At 38.4% G+C, this 15,244-nt stretch overlaps 1 protein-coding gene across 1 annotated transcript in view; it reads left to right on the top strand.

Moving 5' to 3' along the window:
- The window catches only part of KLHL14 (kelch like family member 14), a 125,343-nt gene extending 118,502 nt beyond the window's left edge, over positions 1 to 6,841 (top strand). The window contains exons 7-9 of the mRNA XM_082258522.1: positions 1,072 to 1,230; positions 4,143 to 4,300; positions 5,883 to 6,841. Coding sequence (XP_082114648.1) covers positions 1,072 to 1,230; positions 4,143 to 4,300; positions 5,883 to 6,023 — 458 coding nt within the window. The 3' untranslated portion in view covers positions 6,024 to 6,841. The remainder of the gene's footprint in view (positions 1 to 1,071; positions 1,231 to 4,142; positions 4,301 to 5,882) is intronic.
- The last annotated feature ends 8,403 nt before the right edge of the window (positions 6,842 to 15,244 follow it).

Below are 15,244 nucleotides of genomic sequence, written 5' to 3'. Positions count from 1 at the left end.
CTTGGCAGCATGGACAATTGTCCTAAATAACATAGAGAAAACATGGTATTTATCAGCCTAAACATACAAACTCAACAAGTGGGTTAAGGGCTTATATCACTGAATTGACTTACAATATACTTTAGAGCTCCAGCAGTAGTGGCTGGATGGTAGTACATGAAATAATCTAAGGCGCATTTGCGGATTTTTACGTATGTTTTCTACACTGGAATTATTGAAGATATAGCCCTATATAGTCAGGATAAGGCACAATTGTATTATAAAGCAACCATTTGATCAACATCCCTAATGGCAATATCGAATTGTACTTATTGGCTCATTTCCACTTACTTGATATTAGGTTTAAATTTTCTGAACCAGATCAAGATAATCGGCTCACCATAGTATGGGATACAGTCCTCCCACTGATATTATCTCAACCTGTGGGGTTATTATATGATACATTATATAGTGTACCTTTCACATTAATTATTATTGTCCCTAGGCTAGAGATATAATTGCGTATGGTAGATGTTTGGGGCCCCTAGGCTTGATGGAAACACCATCCAGATGGCTAATTTCTATGTCCAGCCAATTACACTGGAAGGTTGTTCCAGTGCTGGAAATCCTCCACATAAGCACCTATAGAGTAATCCAAAATCAATGTAAATCCATTAGTATAGCTATAGGTCTATAGTGTAATCATAGTATACTAGGTAGATTCTTATTCTTACCAGAGATGTTTAACAGACGCTCCTCCACCATCAGCTGAATATATATATACTGAACTGCAAATGTATGTTGTGAGCTGTTCTCTAGTGATAGCTGGATGGGTTGTAGTACAGTTAATCACTTATGATGGTCCTATGTAAAGTAAAGTTAAAGGTAAAGTTCTGGGGCTTGAGCCTTTTTGACAAAAATAGGCTCATAGTTCTCAGGGTGATGGAGCTGAGGCGGTGGCTTATGATCAAAAATCACTTTAAAAATGTCACAAAAATTTTTAAAAAGGGATCTTATTCCCTTATTGTCTAATATCAATACTTTCAGACTAAATCAGAAAAGACTATCATTAATCAATCATTCAAATTTCAGGTGGTGTTCATAATGGCGAGTATGTGCAATGGTTGTATTGTTATGATCCAGTAATGGATGTATGGGCTCGGAAGCAAGATATGAACACTAAGAGAGCAATCCATGCCTTAGCTGTAATGAATGATCGTCTATATGCAATTGGCGGAAACCATTTAAAAGGTCAGTTTAACATATTCTCAACACCTTACCTGTTTTGCTATGGTTCAATAGGCAGTGCACTGAGGACTGTATATTACCTTTTTATTGTTATGAGGGTATATATGTATTTTTTAACACCAGATCATCTAATATCACATATATTCAGTAACTTTGAAAAATGTCATGCTATGCTGTCCTAATGTTCCACCATTCTATTGTATTAATATGTTGTGTAGCTATCATCAACAGCCTCATACATTTCAAACACCAGTTTGTTCATGTAAAAAACGTTCAATATTATTTACAAGTGTAGCGCCCTCCCTCAAAGGAGCCACTGGAGATATGCCCAGGTCCTCCTAAATTGTAGAGCCACTGCCATTCACACAAGCACAGTTCCACACACACACAAACAATTAAGACTGAATTTCTTTTTAGTATTTATTGCTGAAGAACTTTAATAGGAGAGGGGTTCAGGGTCATAGGATACTCAAAAGCGATCAGTAGCAATGACAGGAGGACAAACCTTTCTCTAATCTTCAAACACAGCTTTCTGGAGGTAACAGGGAATAGCCAGTAAAGCTGGCATGATAAATATTTAGCTGATCCTTTGAATCTCCCAGCTACTATGCTCTACTTCTTTCAGAGGCAGGTGGGAGTAACCAAACTTTCAGCTCAGAAAACCCTGAACAGACTGTTGTCAACCCCTTTTGTTTACATTTATCTATAGGTAAGCCTACATTTAGGGCTTACTTATAGGTGCTATAAATATCTCCTAAACTTGCACCGTTTAGGAGATATTTACAGTGCATGCAGCCGATGACGTCATCGGCGCATGAGCTCTGAAGGAACAGCCACCCGTGCCGTTCCTTCAGATCTCAGTGCCGTGAATGGTGGCTCCCGTGCGCATGCCCGGGAGTGACGTAATCGCGCCCCTGGCCAATCAGATGGCCGGAGGACGAGATCCAGGAAGCAGGACGGCCGGACATGTCCGCCGTCCTGTCGGCACTGAGGGGGCTTCATTTTTAGGTAAGTACTTCATAATGAGCTAGTATGCGATGCATACTAGCTCATTTTGCCTTTGTCTTTACAGGTTTTTTTTTCACATTTTTTAAACAGGTTTACTTCCTCTTTAAGTGTACCTAGCAGCCTTGCCAGAAGAGGGCGCTACACAAACACAAGAATTTAATTTCAATTTTTTGTATTAAGAATGACACTTTTTTGAGATAGTTACCTTGTACCTTGTATGATATAGTAAAAAGGAAAGATTCTTCAATTGCTGGAGTGTACATGATGTTGGGAAAGCTGGATGAGATGTCTGATTACACAATAACTGCATCAGTGCATGTAATGGTTGTTATGTCATTCTGACATTCTAGTTCTAATGAGAAAAAAAAAACACCTCCAGATTAGCTGTTTAGAGAGTTTTTAGGAACTAACTCTGTAGCAGAGAATGACTTGCTTCTGTTCTGTAGATACAGATGTAGGCCCTGTCAGTATTTGTTCTCTAAGTTGCTAAGTAAGAGGGTCTTTCTTTCACATCAGCAGTCCCAATATTGTCATAATAAAACCTGCATCTCCAGCTTCCCTTTATGAGTGCACATGCTATAACACTAATAATCAAATAGCAGGGAATGTCCATTGTTTTACCTCAAGCTCCATATGCACTTCCAGGCATAATAGTAGAGAGATGGAGCGAAAGAGTATGGTGATTTTCAAGAGAGGACAATTGAATAGGTGGCATTTTAGAAAATCAGTGGCTTTATTAAAGCAACTACAGATTAAAATTACATTTTTAACAGTATTCAAAAACAAAATGGTTTTACCAGTTTATGTTTCATTTAACAAAATACATTATAAAGTCAAGTATTTGGAAAAGAAAAGCTAACAAAAAAGAAAGGTCAATCCAGTTAATATGAATGTATATGAAGCATGTAAGTATCATGATTGGCATGGCAAAAGCCAGTCTACAAAGCTGTGAGGCTTACTATGCCTAAAGAAGCAAGGACAAGAAAGCGAGCTACTTCATAACATCTTCTCTAGTCATTGGTGGTAATTATACAATGAACAGTTATAACATTCTGAAATTAAATTTCCATTAAGAGAGTTATGTAGATTGATGGTGTGATGGGCCCTAGCGTCTGTCATTGCCCATCTGTTTCTACTGCTCCTCACATAAACTAGAGGTTCAACATGGCTGCTGAAATCTTTTATCCGTCAGATTTGGCCATAGAAGTGTATAGTCACAGGCCAGTTGCTGCACCCTTATACACAGGCCAAGGTTTTTATTGGCCAACTCAGCCTTTTGCACATAGCGTCAAGGTATTCAGAGAATTAGGAAGTGCTTAGTTTGTTTCAGCAATATCCAATTATGAAAAACAATATCTACATTGAAAAAATATTCTATAATATTAGCCTATTTTTATCTGGGGCATTATTTTATAAAAGGGAAAGAAAATAAGAATTGTGCACCAGTTATTTAATCACCAGGACTTAGGTGATCATTCAGGGAAAGTTTTGAAACAGAAGATGGTGATATTGCTTATGGCAGAAATATGAGTACAATTTTTAGAGGACCGGCCCAGAAATGGAAACATATACAGTGTCTTATTGCCGGCTTTATACAAATCTAGTCTTTTTCATTTGCATTGAATGAACTCCATAACTTTTAGGTCCTTAACGCACTTCCATCTTCCGTTGCAAAATACAAAAATAGATTTGTTGCAAAGCACCGCAGCTTTCATGATTATATCTGTACAAAAACTAAAAATAATAATAATCCACTTTTGTAACTTAGTTTTTGATATTTTGAGACAGCATTTTTCTTGCTACTGCTCTCTAATAAATGATTAGCAGTGTGGTTTAAATAATATTGCCAATGTTTATTAATGATCATCCCCATAGAAAGGTATAAATGAATGTCTGATAATGTTTAGGATTCTCCCACCTGGACGTTATGCTTGTGGAGTGTTATGACCCAAAGGCAGACCAGTGGAACATTCTACAGACACCTATTCTTGAAGGACGCAGTGGCCCAGGGTGTGCAGTACTGGACGATCGAGTTTATCTTGTTGGGGGCTACAGTTGGAGTATGGTAAGTGTTATATTATGAATGCCAATATATGCTGGTTTGGTATGCGATTAGACTTAGAGATAGGCTAACCTGATTGCAGGATTCAGAAATAACAGTCAGAAATGACTCAAGTCACTCCAAGCATCAATATAAGCAAACAGAAAGATTTACACTTTTTTTTAGCCAAGTGCATAAGTTGTAGATATAGATGGATCATCTTAGTTTTCAACATTGTAGTCTAAGAGCTGCCGGCTAGAACTGAATGGAGTACCATGGGTCCCAAATTTGATAAAACCTTTCCAAACTGTCAACCATATTACATACCTCCCAACTTTCTGAAATGGGAATGAGGGACACCTACACCGAACAAAATTATAAACGCAACACTTTTGTTTTTGCCCTAATTTTTCATGAGCTGAACTCAAAGATCTAGGACTTTTTCTATGTACACAAAAGGCTAATTTCACTCAAATATTTGTTCACAAATCTGTCTAAATCTGTGTGGCATATCAAGATGCTGATTAGGTGTGGCATATCAAGGTGTGGCATATCAAGATGCCTATTAGACAGCATGATTATTGCATAGGTGTGCCTTAAAGGCCACTCTAAAATGTGCAGTTTTACCACACAGCACAATGCCACAGATGATAAGTTTTTAGGGAGCAGGCAGTTGGCATGCTGACTGTAGGAATGTCCACCAGAGCTGTTGCCTGTGAATTTAATGTTCATTTCTCTACCCTAAGCCGCCTCCAAAGGCGTTTCAGAAAATTTGGCAGTACATCCACAACCGCAGACCATGTGTATCCACACTAGCCCAGGACCTCCACATCCAGCATTTTTACTTTCAAGATCGTCTGTGACCAACCACCTGGACAGCTGCTGCAACAATCGTTTTTGCATAATCAAAGAATTTCTGCACAAACTGTCAGAAACCGTCTCAGGGAAGCTCATCTGCATGCTCGTCGTCCTCATCAGGGTCTCGATCTGACTGCAGTTCATTGCCGTAACTGACTTGAGTGGGCAAATGCTCACATTCAATGGCGTCTGGCACTTTGGAGAGGTGTTCTCTTCATGGATGAATTCTGGTTTTCTTAGATCTTTGAGTTCAGCTCATGAAAAATAGGGGCAAAAACAAGTGTTGCATTTGTAATTTTGTTCAGTATATTAGCAATAGTATGTAGGTTTAAGACACACCCCCTACTACGCCCCCCAAGGAGAACTATACAAAAATAATGAGTTAAACCCACAAGTGCTTTTTTTTACCACTACTATTCCTATATACTGGTTTTGGAATTTATAAATGCAGCAATTTAGAAATTAGATGAAAGGTTTAGCACAGGGAAACACTTTATGAAAGATAAATAGTGCATTATATAAATCAGACCAAAATGAGGGACACATTAGGAGGAAAGAGGGACAGAGGGACTTCCAAACCATGGACAGTCCCTCGAAATCAGGGACAGTTGGGAGGTATGATATAGACAAGACTCCTAACAATCGTAATTGTATGGTAAAGATACTGAAAGGTTCAGTTTTATTATCTTCTTTTGATGGTATAATGAAGATGAACATGCTTTAACAGTGTGTCTTTGTGTGCTTCCAGGGTGCTTACAAGTCATCCACTATTTGCTACAGTGCTGATAAAGCCAGCTGGACAGAGCTGGAGGGAGATGTTGCTGAGCCCCTTGCCGGCCCGGCTTGTGCTACTGTCATATTACCAGCCTGTGTCCCCTACAACAAATAAAGACTGTACAAAGATGAACACTGTAACATTACAGAGACTAATGGACTACTTTTATTTGGAATTTTTCTTCCTTAAAAAGGTTGTAAAAGGAGAAGGTGGCTTGACAAAGTCGGAGAGATTCATCAATACTGGAACTTTCATCAAGTTGGTGGAATTACTCAAAGAAGTAGATATTTTAAAACAGGGGACTCTGCAATAGATTCATAGCAAACATTTAAAAATCTCACAAAGACACCTGGAACAGATGTGTAAAAACAATTGCATAGGATAACTGGAGGTATGACCTATAGTAAAGAATCATTCTATAGATTTCCCTTCATACAGCAGATTGAAATCTGAAAGCTGATTGTGGTTGTCATTTTTTGTTTAGTTTTTAGGATTACCTTTTAAGACATAAAAAGCATGCTTTGCCCCTTCTTGAAATATAGTCTAAAGAAACAGAGTACATTTCTCAGTATAGGCTCTGGAAACTTTAAAGTTATAGAGAATTCAGGAAATGTATCTTCCACAGCAAAATCATTATTATAGTTCTTTAGTTTTTGTATGTCAGAAGACAAACACAGAGCTTTATGCATAAAGCTAGTCCAAAGGTAGCTGCCCATGTTGCTAAAAGCAAACAGACAAAGAGATTTGGGGTAATATAGGGTGTTCCTTCTTTTTACTTGTTTTTATTCTGCATCAAAACCTGACAGATGTAATCTGATTGGTTGCTGTGGGCTCGATCACTTAATTTTTCTACTTTTTATATAAAGTCTGTTGTCCATAAATATTAAGTGAGTTGGTAGTATGAAGAAATTATCATAAAGGCCAGTACTGATTTTTTTATGTTTTTTTTCCATGTGGCTAGCAAAATGTCACAATAAAATCTATAATTTATAGTTACAAAACAAAATGTATTACCTGCATAAAGGACCACCCATAATTTTATAAAGTGGACTTTCACCAAACTCTGGTGAAGAAACGTCCATGTCCATTTGTTTTAAATGGCAGTGATTGGTTCTCCACCAGGGAATGTTTAATGAAAGCCACATTTTGTGCTTTATAAGTAGACCCCTTAAAGTGGGACTTTATAGCATAACATATAGACAGCTGGATGTGTTGCATTCCTTTATTTGTCTCCAAAAATAGCTATTGTTTCCTGTTCCTAGGGCGAGCAAGCTTAGATTGATAGTATACCAATTTTCTAAAGAAGCACATGGTGAGGCTAAATGGGAATGTGTATTCAAGTGAGTTTGAGTTAAAATACCAAAACATTAAGTAGGTGCAAAGTTCTACTTTTACCATGTAACCCTATACCTATAGCTATGGACAGATCTATTATACTGGCTAAAGTAGAACAGAATGACTATTTATATTTATGTTTACTTAAAGGGTCAGTCCATCCAAAGTAGATATTTTCAGCTTTTGCTGATGATGTCAGGTTCAAGCTACTGTCGTAGTTATTGTGATGAAGTTCCATTCTCTGCTGGATTTTCCATGATTTTACATTACTTAAACAGAAGCACAAGTAGTGAAAGTAGGGGCCTATGTTAACAGGCTTTGGGCTTGTATTGATGGAATTAGTTTGACGTCAGTTTAGGATGCTTCTAAGATCATTTCAAATTTCTTGACAGGTGCATATGAGCCGCCGTTGATATCTATCTGAATTGAATTTGACCTGCTTCAAGCAGTTTTTGCATTCCTATAGACTTGTTTGGGAATACAAAACAAACAAAAGCCCATCTAAACAGGCCCTGAATTAGGCATTGGGGAAGAATAGACTGCAAGTTATTACTGCAAGATAAGACATTACAACTGTTTTCTAAAACTACTCTCTATACTGTATTTAGGTGAAGATTCACATTGCAGCTTTTTCTGACTCTTTTGGATGATTGGCAGGGAGCTGTGACTCTCACAAAGGTGGATCTGAAAGTACAGTATCTCCTAAGCTGAACTTCTTCATTCAAAGCTTAGAATTAGCCGCAAGGTGCTGCAATGAAATGGCCTGATCATTGTCTACAGCATTTTGACCTTGGTCTTCTGTGGTTTTTCTCCTCTAGTAGTAGAGTGGTCCAGCTGTGCACAGAACATTGCCTAGAAAAAATCCTGTATTTGGGGTTGTACTGCATCTTATGGCAGTCTGGTTGGGGGCTTAAAATTAAAGATATTTAAATACATCCTTCTATCTTGTCATCTACTGCATTTAATAGACACATAAGAAAACAAATACAAGAGGGCGCCTCCATCTAAGTGTAGACAGCTCAATCAAATAGGGGATAAAAGATATATATTGCAGCCACACCCCCTTACATCCTGATGTCACTACCTGAGTCTGCTGGAAATTCCCCATCCTAACCAACCAAGGCCAAACTATCTTATATACCCATAAGCCGCGGTAGAGCTTGTGTTCCACACTGAATCCGGATGGTTTTCTTTTCCTTTACACCAGCAGCTCTGCAGTTTATTGTGGCCCATGGAGGTCCCTAAATGTTGGGAATGTGACAATCTGCTAGCTACTCTGATGCAGTAAGTGCAATAAATAAATAAATATATATATATATATATATATATATATATATATATATATATATACTGTATGTATATATATATATATTTTTCTTTTAATTATTATTATCATTATTATCATTTTTTTTTTTTACCCTTTTGTTAATTAATTGTCTACACTTAGATGAAGGTGCCCTCTTGAGTTTTCTTTTAATATGTGGGCACGATTAGGTAGCACTATGTATTGCTTCATTGACTATGCGATCAACGACAAGGTTAAGCTGTGCACCACTACAGATGGGAAAGAGAGGAAGATGTGGTCACATTGCTTCAAGACTACAGGGCTCCTCCCCCTTACAAGTGCTCCCGCAGCAAGCCTCCTGCAGGCTTGATTCCGGGTCAGGCTCTGTGTGTCAATGGACACACAAAGCGCTGCTCAGCCTCGCGCTCTGCTACCTCCTCACAGGCTATGATCGACAGTAGCAGGAGCCAATGTCTGGATTGAGATCGGCATGCGTGGGGGAGCTGAACACAGAAGGTAAAAAAAAACTTTAATTCAGACGGGGTCTAACACTCAACTGTTTGAGCCTGTGAAAAAGCACCTCCTTTATGTGACTTCAGCTGCCAGGTGCTGTGTGCAGGCAGTCCAATCATGTTTATTGGGGCTCACAATTTGACAGTCATGCGAGTGTGGGTGAGCAACCCTGAATGTAGACTATCTGCGTTCAAGGCCGATCATCTGGCTGTCAAATTGGGGCAAACAGCTGTGTCTATGCTGTCTTTGTGTCCCATTAGGCAGGAATAGGCTGCCTGCACACTGAATTAGGCCTTACAGAAAACCTGTTTGTAGTATATTCAAAACCACAAAGCAATGCTCTCAACTGAAAATAAACACATTTAAAAAGCTTAAAAAGAACACAAAGGGAAATCTTAGAGGGATGAAAGAAGAATAGCTATAGGAGAGAGCTGTATAGTGTTTAGTTGCACATGTAGAGCGCATTACTGCGAACTTACTCAATGATGGAATCACACATTATATGTTCAATTACCATATAAATATATATTTTCCTGTAAGTTGACCCTCTAAAGAAGGCAAACATTTCTATGGTATGCAATCATTGAAATACTGAAATTAAAGGTGAAAAACCCCATACTTATAAAATCTTACAAAAAAAATGAAAGAAACAGATTTGAAGATATACTACTATCTATAGCAGTGGTTCTCAACGCCAGTCCTCAGGACCCACCAACAGGCCAGATTTTAAGTATTACCTTGGGGAGAAGCAGACTAGAATACTGCAATCACTGAGCCGCAAATTATATCACCTATGATGTATTTCAGTTATCTTGCAAATCTGGCCTGTTAGTGGGTTCTGAGGACAGGAGTTGAGAACTACTGATCTATAGCAACATGTTTTTGAATGATTTTCAATGAAAACATGGAACATTGGGAACATGGATGGTTCTGGCTATACCGACCTAAACGGTTTTTGTTTCTACTGGCGTTCAAAGAAAAAGTATATGTCTTTTTGGCTAGCACACATTTTTAGTTATTGTTATTTACCTATAGCAAATTTTAACTTGGCTTTGACATATTTACAAGCTTAATCTTCTATAATTTTGTCATTTCCTCTACGTTAGCTGCGATAAGATATCAGCCACTTAGGAAGCACCTTCTTTTCAATGAGTCAACCGGGTCATAGACTTGCTTTGTGAGAAGAAGCAGCAAAGCACAACCATTGTGTAGCACTGCAATATAGGGGAAGCACAACCTAAAATGATATTGGACTAGGTGGGACTTTAAATGTGACCCAAGCTGGTGTTGCCCAGCGTCTCCATCCCTATAACAAGAAACAAAATGAGGTTGAAGGATTGTAAGAGGTGCATGAAAGTCAGCCAGCTCCCAGTCTGATGTACTCACCCTCCAGTCTGTCACCAACCAAATAAACCTGTCTCTTGGTACAAAGAACAGGGGTTTAGTTGACACACATTTGCAAACGCATGTGAAAGCTGCAGAGCCACTTCACGGCACCCTGTTAAATCTGCAGTCCTAACACTCTTAATTTAGTGTCCTCACACTGGAGGCACATGGCCTCTAATGGATGGATGGGGGAACAGGTGAGAGGGAGGCAGCCCAACCTCCCCCAACCCACCCTCATCCACGACTGGCTGTTGTCTCAAAGACTCAAATAATTAGGTTATAACCATGGTGCAAACTGGAAGAGACCAGCTGAAAAGAAACAAAGAACAGGGGTTTAGTTGACACACATAAACCAAATAAACCTGTCTCTTGGTACAAAGAACAGGGGTTTAGTTGACACACATTTGCAAACGCATGTGAAAGCTGCAGAGGCACTTCATGGCACCCTGTTAAATCTGCAGTCCTAATTTAGTGTCCTCACACTGGAGGCACATGGCCACTAATTAGCGGCCATATGCCTCCAGTGTGAGGACACTAAATTAAGAGTGTTAGGACTGCAGATTTAACAGGGTGCCGTGAAGTGGCTCTGCAGCTTTCACATGCGTTTGCAAATGTGTGTCAACTAAACCCCTGTTCTTTGTACCAAGAGACAGGTTTATTTGGTTGGTGACAGTCTGGAGGTTGAGTACATCAGACTGGGGGCTGGCTGACTTTCATGCACCTCTTACAATCCTTCAACCTCATTTTGTTTCTTGTTATAGGGATGGAGACGCCGGGCAGCACCAGCTTGGGTCTCATTTAAAGTCCCACCTAGTCCAATATGTTTAAGCAACCAGGGATGGAGACGCCTTGCTTACAGCTTGGTGCCTCATATTAAGTCCCACCGTGCGATTTTCAAGCATTTTTGGTGGATTCAGTTTTTGATTTGACCTTAGTGTTTTCCGTATACAGGGATGGAGACCAATAGCATGACCTGCTTGTCTCACATAAAGTCCCAAATAGGAAATTAGGGATTTCAAAGGCAGTGTGCTTTACAGGCCATGCCCCATACATAAATCCCTTCCTATCTATATACTGCATCCACCAAGGGGATGGAGGTGTAATGCTTTCCAGCTGGTCTCTTCCAGTTTGCACCATGGTTATAACCTAATTATTTGAGTCTTTGAGACAACAGCCAGTCGTGGATGAGGGTGGGTTGGGGGAGGTTGGGCTGCCTCCCTCTCACCTGTTCCCCCATCCATCCATTAGCGGCCATGTGCCTCTAGTGTGAGGACACTAAATTAAGAGTGTTAGAACTGCAGATTTAACAGGGTGCCGTGAAGTGGCTCTGCAGCTTTCACATGCGTTTGCAAATGTGTGTCAACTAAACCCCTGTTCTTTGTACCAAGAGACAGGTTTATTTGGTTGGTGACAGACTGGAGGGTGAGTACATCAGACTGGGGGCTGGCTGACTTTCATGCACCTCTTACAATCCTTCAACCTCATTTTGCACAACCTAAAATGATACCTACCCTAATGAAAAGGCCTAAACTGATCTTTTTTTACATTCATCTAATAACAATGGAAAGACCTCACATTCAGATTAATGGGAATGTGTATCTTTCGTAAATGAATCTTCAGGGAAATGCCCGCAACCACCCCCTTCTTTTGACCTCTGCACCAATAAAAATGATAAACCTGCATAGCTGTATGACCTGTCTGTAACCACCATGGTCTTTTCTATCAGGGTACAGCCATTGAGGATAATGGCAGTCAGCCCAGCACATGTGTCAAGGCGAGAATGGAGCTTTCCCTGTATGCACCAGGCTGCATGTAGCATAGGAGGCCCCAGTACAAGATGCATAGTGAACACATTTAGAAAGATCGGATGTAACCTATGTTAGATTATTTATTGATGCAAAGGCAAAGCAAGCCGGGATTTCTTTTCCAAAGTATACTTTACATTTATCTTTTAAAAAAACTCACACGATAATTGATGTTCACACTGTTCATCAAATCAGTCCTTACTGTTTTATTTTTCTTATTTCTTTGTTCACTTTCTTACTTCTCGAATTCCCTTTGACTTTCCTCTAAGACAATCATCTACCAGCATCTGTTCTTGATGTACTGTATTTTATTATGTGCATAAAAGTGCAAAGGGTCCTTCTTTTTACAATTACAGAATATAATCAGTTTTACCTACAGGGCTCTACATGCACACAAATTTTACAGGTTGAAGGAAAAATATAATTTAATAGGCAGACAACCATGAAGTATTAATAGGTTCACCATCAGGATGTAATCTGAATGTCAGCAGTGCATTCTAGTGAATCAACCTCTATGTTCATCTTACTCCTTTGTGTGCTGAGACGATCTGATCATGAATTATTTTAAGGACATGGGTTCACTACAAGATGAACCAGTCACTTATGTATAAAAATGTGTTTAAATGGACATCAAACATGTTCTGTTAGTATGGATTCAGGTCAATTTTAGAGAGTGGCAAAATATTTATTCCCTGATGTAGGCATGAGTACTTTGCCTTGATTCACTAATCTAAACACTTTCTGGTTCCATCTTGACTACATGGGGGCCGTTTTTAGCCTCGCTTTTCCCTAATGACAGAGTCACTTTAACACAAACTACTAATAGTTGTAAAAGGACTTTCTTACAAAGAAGTTTCTAACTTTGTTGTACTTTCCACATATGTAAATGGCAAGTATTTATGTGAAAAATGAATACAACTGTGGTGGGAAAATATTATATTTAGGAAGAAAATTAACCAGAATTTTCAGTCAATCCTTTCACCTCCTATACCACGTAGAGAGCTCTCATAGGATAAAATTGTCTTGCTTACAAGGCAATAGATATCTAAAATGGGTATACAAATTTTTAAATCACCCTCCATAGTTTAAAATAAAGAATAGTTAGATAGTTGATAAATTTTCTAAAATAGTTTAATATATATATTTTTTTTTAATTGGAAAAAGTTCACCATACAGAAGTGACTGAAAAAAGCAAGTGAAGGGCTTACAATTGCTAGTAGGTTTACTTCACTGAAAAATAAAGTTATTAAAAAGAGAGAGAATTTAAAAGGGCGTTTCCAAAAAAAACAGGAAATGTCCTAGAAGCATCCTGCCAAGAGTTGGAAATTTGGTAGTGTGGTGCAGCTGTCAGCAGAAATCAAGGCAAACAGCTAAATTACATAGTTGAAATGTTTTCTGTCAAGGAATTTGTAATTTGGCTAAGCCTGCTTTGTGGGTTTCACAACTCTTCACTGCTTCCCAAATCAGCTCCATGCTAAATGAGAAGATGTGATGATGCTAATTTATTTTCCAGGGAGCAGTGGCTTATATATCAAGTTGCTTTTTTCACCCGGAAAATATGTTTATCAAATGGCAAGCTGTGGGGCATGGCAATGGTATGTAAATTACAATACTGGCTGTAGAGAATTGCAAATTATTTGGCATGTAAAATAGTACCCACATATACAGTATAGTATACATTTAATCTGGATATTGTTTTTTTTCCCTGGAATTCTGGATCAAAATATGGAGATTTCCTTTGCAAACTATTTTTTAATGTAGTTAATGTGAACCTAATGTCAAAAATAGACTTTAAATTGACTTTGAATTTATGACTGTTCCTCTTACCCATCCCATAAACACTTACCTGTCTCCTGTAAGGAGCCGACCAGCCACTACCTTGCATACAATTCACCTTCTCAGCTTGAGCCATTAGGAGATTTTGTATGGGGAAGATCCACCTGCTGCGTTGAGGGCAAATTGAACCCTACAGGCAGTGGCTCCACTGGTGTGCATATGTATCTAGCTGTTTTGCCAAGAGAAGAGCATATCCTATTCAGATACTTTGCACCATGCTCATTAAAGCAACCTGCAGATTGGCATGCACAGCCTCCTAAAAGGACTACTACGCAAAACGTAATATTCAAGGAATAAGCATATGCTATAAAAAAAAAAAAATATATATATATATATATATATATATATATATACTGCTGAGCATGTATGGCTGAATTTATGGAAAGACCAGTGGATTATTTAGACTGCATGGGGAAAGTCCATCTCATTTGAACAGCTGCAAAAGTATGCCATCCTATTGCAATTTTATTTTACTGCCTATTTTACCTGTAACGTGGACTAACAGCACATTTACAGCACCTTCTAAAGTGATTATGTCACATGATTTCAATATTTTTTTAACCCAACTAACAGCATTTCCTTATGTTAAATTAATATTTGAGGCATTCATTTTTATTTATATAGAAAGCACCCTTACTGTTTATGTAGCCCCTAAATAAATGTATCTTACTTTGTAAAAAAAAAAAAAATAACTTGTAATATGTCCTTGCACTGTTTTATAATTAAGTGTAAAAAGTACATTAAATGAAAAAGTGAATTGTAATTTACTGATGTTAAAATCTTTTTTGGGGCATACTTTAGCATTTGAAGGTAATTACTCTTGTCCACCTTGTTGCACAGCAGAACCGGCCCCTTAAATAAATGAAAACATTAGGTTATTTGGTGAGATTTAAATACCCCTATTATGATTAATGTAAAGTACTATGTATGTTGTTTTTGTATAAGTGGTGAGAGGGAAAATTACATTTTGTATCCCAAGGACTCCAATTTCCTTGTAAAATAAGACATTGGGTGAGATAGATTATTTTTTTTTTCTGTTGGAAGAAAACGGTAAAAGCAATTTACTCCGGCACAAAGTGAGGCATCCCTGCTTAGTATTAAAATTGTTGGAAGACTTGTTTCGGAACAATTTACGGCAGCTGTCACCTGACTTGTCTAATGAAATGTGCAATCTT

Source organism: Pelophylax lessonae (genome assembly GCF_965119305.1).
Source record: "Pelophylax lessonae genome assembly, chromosome: 5".
Classification (NCBI taxonomy): Eukaryota; Metazoa; Chordata; class Amphibia; order Anura; family Ranidae; genus Pelophylax; species Pelophylax lessonae.
This window is presented reverse-complemented; position numbering and strand designations above follow the sequence as displayed.